Source organism: Arachis stenosperma, chromosome 3, assembly GCF_014773155.1.
Source record: "Arachis stenosperma cultivar V10309 chromosome 3, arast.V10309.gnm1.PFL2, whole genome shotgun sequence".
In the NCBI taxonomy this organism is placed as follows: Eukaryota; Viridiplantae; Streptophyta; class Magnoliopsida; order Fabales; family Fabaceae; genus Arachis; species Arachis stenosperma.
Genome location: NC_080379.1, coordinates 43,925,776 through 43,933,599, shown reverse-complemented (window position 1 = coordinate 43,933,599; position 7,824 = coordinate 43,925,776). Strand labels below are relative to the sequence as shown.

The 7,824-nt window shown below is 29.7% G+C and overlaps 1 protein-coding gene across 1 annotated transcript; it reads right to left on the bottom strand.

Moving 5' to 3' along the window:
- Nucleotides 1–281: 281 nt before the first annotated feature.
- Nucleotides 282–785, bottom strand: LOC130966011 (protein FAR1-RELATED SEQUENCE 5-like). The gene has a single exon (XM_057890756.1). It carries the CDS (start codon nucleotides 783–785, stop codon nucleotides 282–284), a length of 504 nt encoding a protein of 167 aa, XP_057746739.1.
- Between the last annotated feature and the right edge of the window lie 7,039 nt (nucleotides 786–7,824).

The following is a 7,824-nucleotide window of genomic DNA, read 5'->3' as shown; positions in this document are numbered from 1 at the left end:
TCCATGTCCGCAAGCATGCAGTGTCTAAATAGCTAGGTGAATCGTGAGTCACATATATTGGAGGTCGCATTACGAAGCAAATGCCAAGCACATAGCCTGTGATGGGTTTCGACAAATACATGACGTATAGCTTTTTGCATCGAGGTATCTCCATCTGTGATGATTGCCTTAGGGGCCTTTCTTTCCATGCATTCCAAAAACTGCTGCATAACCCAAATGTAGGACTCTTGTGTTTTGCACAGACCATTGCACATCCAAAGACACATGTTTGGTTGTGGTGGTTAACTCCCGAGAACAACAACAGACAAATTGTACTTGTTTCGGCTGTAATTAGCATCGAAGGCAAGAACATCTCTGAATATTGCATAGTCGAAATGACTGCGCCCATCACTCCAAAATAGGTCACAAAGATTGTTTTCAGATCCAACCTTGTACCTCCAAAACATTCTGTTGTCTACACGGGAAACACCTTCCAAGTATCGAATTGCAGCGCTTACATCTCCATTTTGCATTCCTCTTTGTCGCCTCACCTCATTATACATGTCTTGCTTTGTGAATGTCACAAGGTTAAAACCCCCAACCTGTGCCACAAAGAATTCATATATTTTAGGAATGTTGATACCAACCTCCATCAAGCTAGTCATTTGTGCAATCTCTACTTCAGATATCCGCCTGTGTGACCTCAAGTAATCAACGAACTTGCCAGATGCGAGTTCATAAATATGCTCATCCACAAACCGAGACACGTACCATTTGCCACTCCCATCATTTCTCTTTATCCTCATCTCGGCAAGGCAACCACAATGAGTCACAATCTTGTGCTCCTATTTTTGATTAGCCATCTCTAGCCATTTCTTTTTTCGATACCCTTGCCTATTGCACACAAATGTGTATCGCACAATATCATCCCATGCACTATTTGTTACCTTCCTCCCTTGCCTCGTAGAAAACCCTTTAATCGACTATAGTTATTATAAAAGGATCTGGCTTCATCTGGAGTGTTAAATTCCATTTGAAGGACATCATCTGGCCCCACTCCTTCATCCGAATCGAACCCATCGTTACGCCCGTCTCCTTACTTTCATAGTCACCAAAGTATTCCTCCGCTTCAATTTCCATGTCATATAATGCTTCCTGTATAATTAAGGAAATCCATTATTCATCATCGGGGACATGGGTGGTCAAGAAAACCAGTTTAACAAAACTGAACAAAAACTACTTTAAATAAACCAAAATTTTTAAACAAAATCGGTAAACTGAAACTACACTTTTTGAATAAAAACCAGTTTGCTAAAAACTAGTTTTTATGGTTCAATTCGGTTTAAACCCAACAAAATTGGTATCTAATTTCACTACAGTAATATCAAAACTAAACATTTTTCCGATTGTTGGTAGCGTAAAATGATTATGACGTGATATACAGGTACCATAGTCTGTGCTTTAATTTCATGTCTCAGGTCTTAATAGTTTTTAATATATATGCAAGGATAATTCACACGAACAACATAAACTGCTTCCAATATTACATCAATGTTCTACATGTAAAAAGCTTACATGCCTGTCTTATTTTGTTTATAACTATGTAAATCGAAGCAAACAAATTTGATTTACAGCCATTCTGTGATGCATTGATAAATCTAAGTAACTTAATTCAATTTACCAATAAAGTGTACGGTGATATAATTCGAAGCTAATTGCTTCGTTTTACGGCTTTGATAAGCCAAAATAGATCATTGCTAATTCATTCCATTTACTATAACGTTCAGCCAATTCCATTAATTAAATTTGTCTAATTTGACTTAGCCTGAAACATTGGGTGTTCAATAGAATGGGACTTATAATAATAAAAAAAATATAAGTATTCCTCAATATATGTAAACTACTAAAGGATAAAAAAAATTCTAATAAATTTTTTTAATTTATGGGTACTCATTAACAATATTAGTTAAAAGATTTAATTAATGAATACTCATTGAATCTTTGTAACTAATGAGTACTCTTTATTATTTTTTTATTATTAATTACCTAGCAACATCTAAAAGTGTGGAGTTAAAATCTATTATCGAATTATTCTACTAAAAAAACTTATTTAACTTATATTCAAGAAAATATAAATGATGATAGAAAAGATAAAGAATAGAGGTCAAGAGAAAGATGGAGAGAGAGAAAGGGGGCAACAGAGAGGTGGACCAGAAATAGGAGAAAGTCTAGAATTAATTTTGGGTATGTTAAAAAATAGTTGTAGCAAATAAACCAGTTTAGACTATTTTAATGGTTTTAGTTTTATGATCTAGTTTAAACTGTTGCACTACATGATAAACTGGTTTAAAACCAATTTCTATGTGAACAAGCAGTGTAGTTCAATTTCTAAACCATTTAACATGGTATGTGCATCAGTTTATGAAAAAATAGAACTATGAACACCTCTTATTCAGGCCAAATATAAAACAACGCAAATCACAAAAGATTAAATTCATTGCATTGCTATGGTTCACAACACTAGAAAAGACTAACCACATTCACCAAATGTTAGAAACACTTGAAGCCAAAATTTAATGTTAAACTTGTCAATAACAGCTGATTCGATTCATTAACAACACTGCTCCCAACCTTGATTTACTGTACACATAAAATTTTCAATACAATTTTCAATAAATGCATCTCACACAGTTGTTGCATCATTAGAAACTAATATTACCATCTAAATTGACAACTATAACAACACATTATGTTAGAAGAAAATTACCTTTTAGTGTTCCTCAATATATGTAAACTACTAAAGGATAAAAGAAAATTTCAGTAAATCTTTTTAATTTATGAGTACTCATTAACGAATAATAGTTAAAAGATTTAATTAATAAGTATTCATTGAATCTTTGTAATTAATGAATACCCATTAAATCTTTCTAAAATACTGACTCTTTATATATAATGTGCTTCATTAAAATACTTAAAAATAAAAATTTAGACTGGCTTTCAATTTTTGTTTATCTTTTTAGTAGTTCATATACATTGAGACATACTAGTCGTAACTAAATTTATTATTTTCTATTATTAATTAGCTAGCAACATTTAAAATTGTAGAGTTAAAATCTATTATCGAATTATTACACTGAAAGAATTTATTTAACTTGTATTAAAGAAAACATAAATGATAATAGAGAGACAAAAAAGAGAGGTCAAAAGAGGGATAAAGGGAGGACACAGGTGGACAACAAGAAAATGGGCGACAGAGAGGTGGACGAAAAATGAGAAAAATGTTAAAATTAATTTTGGGTATGTTAAAAAATAGGTGTAGCATATAAACCAGTTTATACTACTTTAATAAGTTAAGATAGGTTTTATTTTTATGAACTGGTTTAAACTATGCACTACATGATAAACTAATTTAAAACCAATTCCTATGTGAAAAAGCAGTTTAGTTCAATTTCTAAACCATTCAACATGGTTTACGCAGTTTCAGTTCCGTTTGTGAAAAAACTGAACCATGAATACCCCTTATTCAAGCAAAAAAAAAAACAACGCATATCACAAAATATTAAATTCATTGCACTCGTATGGTTCACAACACCTGAAAAGACTAACCACATTCACCAAATGTTACAAACACGTCAAAATTTAATGTTAAACTAATAACAACTGATTTGATTCATTAACAACACTGCTCCCAACCCTGATTTACTATACACATCAAATTTTCAACAAATGCATCTCACACAGCTGCTGCATCGTCAGAACTAATATTACCATCTAAATTGACAACTATAACAACACATTGTGTTAAAAGGCATATTTTTACTAATTTTTCCTCCCACGAACATTCTCATAAATCTTACTACAAAGTTGTTGACCCATTTTTTTCTTCAAAGCTAACATTTAAACCACAGTATATATCACCAACCATGTCACATTCAGAGATTAAAGCGTACTTTCAAATACTAATAAGAACGTACCTACTCATCTAAACCTACACTACTGCGTTGAACCCAATCATCCTTACTCCTCACATTCCACTGGCACGTTTCCTCTACAACACCACTGCAAGACCCCATCCTCTCTTAATAAATTGGAATCATTACAACAATTAGCACAATTGGGTGTACTTAATGTGTCGTTCACTTTTTCTCTCATTTCACCAGGCTAACAACATCTACTTTACAAATTTTAAAGTGAAACTCACCTATTACTTTAAATGCAATGCACTTAGTCGCACTGAGTATTATCCCACCAACTTCGTCTGCCCAGCACTGCACCCGCCACGCAAGGAACCGTTCAATACCTAACTACATCCACTCATGAACCCATTCATAGGACACAAACACAGTAATGGAAGACCCCAAAAGCCACCATGTCGGTAAACCCCCTCCCTCCTCTTTGTAAGCTAATCTACTATTACTCCAACAATCATATTCTTTGGAAAACACGTTTTTTTTATTATTATTAAAGCATTTGGCGGGTCGCCGAAGATCGACCTGACCTGGAATCACACCCAAAAGATAAATACAATTTAAAAAGAAAATACTAACAGCAACTACACTCTCTCCTAGTGGAACTTACCATCCCCAATCCCGATGCACATAAGCCTACGGCACTCCTTGAATGAATCCAAGGCCCTACCAGATGTAAACCTTGCTGCTTCAATATTGGAGGGACACGACGACGCAAGAAGTGAGCCACCGGAAAGAAGGTTGCCGAGGAGAGAAGTCAACTGCTGGAATATCTTTAAATCGGCTCTTTTCCTTGGGAAGATGCCAGAACTCAGCATAGCATTACGCTTCTCAACATTGCGTTCCTTTATCGAACATCCTAGGGGCACCAAAATTACACCTTCTTCTTCCTCACACTTTCGTAACCTTCCAATCTTCCATAATGGTGGAAAATATCATATACCCAATACAGTACACATCTGATTACTCTTTTTTTTGGTTAATTACAAATCTGATTAGTTATAACTTTTTTATTTCACATATTTTTTCTTTTTCAAACCCATCATACAGTTTGGGCTAAAAATTCTCAACTATTAATTAAAAGAAGTAAGTTAGTCTAGAAAAAAAAAAGGCCATACAAACAAAACCCATTAGCCAAGAGCCACCACCAGCTTTACCTCATTAAATAAGTTTTCTTTGATGGTTTTTTTTGTCTTTACACAATATTATACATAACAACTTTTTAATTAGCTACCTAACAGTACTTATCATACCAATGCATCAGTAAAGCCCACGTAAAAATTTTCCTATACTATTTCAATACATATCTCTTTGTGCATCTGTATAAGAGAATCTACTTTTCTAATGCGGTGTGCTTTAGTAAGAGTGATATATATCCATGATGTAAGTGCTTCCGCAGTATGATGGAAAAATTACCAATAATATTTGGGAATAATAAAAAATTAATTCAAATAGTTTAGAATATCACAAAATAATTCTGTAATTTTAGATATAATAAATATATAATTATAAATATTATACGTATAAAATTATAAATATTATATATATTATATAAAGTAACTTAGATATTCTCTTCCTAATATTACCAAAAATTAATACGTTTCTCTAAATCTTTTAAGTAATAAATAATAAAACAAGCTAGGTATGGTAACAAATTTAGATTATCTATATTAAATCTAATTTACTAATTTAAGCATGGTAATTCTATTATACTTATGGAGTTGTTACGAAATGTCTCTATATATTAAGTGAATACAGACTCATACAAGAAAATAGAATATCTCATTCATGAACATATATATCTCTCTCTCAAAATTTAGGAACAAAAAATGAAATCTTTGTGCATTATGAATCATATCACAATAATCTTTAACAAAGGAAATAAAATCTATATTTAAATGTGTGCCCAATTAAATATCTGATCTCACTATAAATATAGTTCTAAACCTACGAAAAATAGGAATCCAAATATTTTTACATGCTACATTGATCCAAAAATCGATCTTCTTTCGGTGCGTGCGGCTTTACTGTTTCTCTTGAAACCATCATAGATCATTAGATTATTCTTATTCATATTCCGGAAGCCTTGTGCAGAATATTTATCCCGGTAAATTGATCTAATTATATGTTACCACTTGCACTAAAAGTCATTATCTTATATATTAATCTGTATATGCCTCTATCATTTATTAGTTATTAGGTTTAGGTAGATAATCTTTTTATTTATCCTTTCGTGTAGATGAGATTCGCACATTCTTTTTTTAATAATCCTGTCATAATTTTTTAATTTAAATTCATAAAAAATATATAAACAATTATTTTTTTAATATATTTTTTACGTAATTTTTTTTAAATTTATGTGAATCTTTTTCATAAATTTTCTCTCCTTTTATTTACTTTATACTTTGAAAAAAAATAAGAATTAAATTTTAAATTTTTCGATCATAGAAATTTTGATATCATATTATAAAATTATTTTTTTATTTAAATTAATAAAAAATATATAAATAATTATATCTTTAACATATTCTACTCTTCTCCAATAAAAAAAAAAGGCTAAAAATATTTGACATTAATCTTTAGAAATTATAATAATTTGGTGTTTGGATTTCTTCACTGTTATTTTAAGGTGAACATGAGTTCTTTTAGATAATTTGACACTTGAATTTTGACTAAATTCAACTCTGGAATTATACAGTCAAATCGGTTGATTTCAAACAACCTCGCAATTTAGAAGCAATACAGATGGATCAGCAAGTGTTGCTAAGTGCTAAATATTAATGAACTAATGCTGAAAACACTTCGCCGCTAATGAAGTTCAACAATATAATACCTTGTGTAACAAGCTATCACACCTTGCAATTAAGTAACTTTGTTCTTTCTTATCATTAGTTCGTCAGGCTACTTGACAAGGGCTCATAGTTCCGCTTAACTCGACTTAGTTCGTTTTATTAAATAGGTTTAGATTTTTTATAAAATATATTAGTTAAAAATATTAGATTATAAATTAAAAAAAAGCCTACAAAATTTATTGAGTCGATTTATTAAAATATTTTTTTTAAAACAAGTTATTCTTAGTTTAAACTTTTAACTATTCATTTATATTAAACATAAAATAAAATTAAAAAAATTAATATTAATTAAGATTTTAGTTTTTTTTTTCAAAAAAAATTATAGATTATAAGTATGGTTATAATATGTAACTAAGGATTGATATATAAATGAATGTTCTTTTCACAAATTATAAATTATAAATTTTATAATTTATTTATTGTCAATTTAGATATTTTAAGTTTTAATTTATGACACAGATTTTTTTTTTTTTTGGTCAGACACACAGATTATTCAAATAAGCTTATAGATTTGTTGGGCTTTAAACATACTGGACTTGAATTAAAAAAAAAAAAAGTCAAAGAGAAGTATCAGACCTAGATTTATAAGCCATATATTTACAACATGAATCAGATTTATTAAAGCCAAAATTCAGCTCAACTTTGTCTATTTCTACCCGTATATATATATATATATATATATATATATATATATATATATATATATATATATAGCAAATTGCTTAATTACTTTAAAAAAAATAAATTGAAATTTGTATTATATTTTATTTATGTTATGATATATTGGGTCACTTTTTATTATTTAAAATTAAATTTTTAAAATTTTAAAATAATTTTAATATACATATATTTAATTACGTAATATTATGTCAATAAAAATAATTATTTTTATATTAATTACTTAAATAATTATTTAAAAAAACTTATTTAATTAAATATTATATAAAATATTTTACACGATTATTTTACACTAATATATCAAAATTAAACTCGACTAAAAATTTCAAATGCTTTGAAGTAATCTC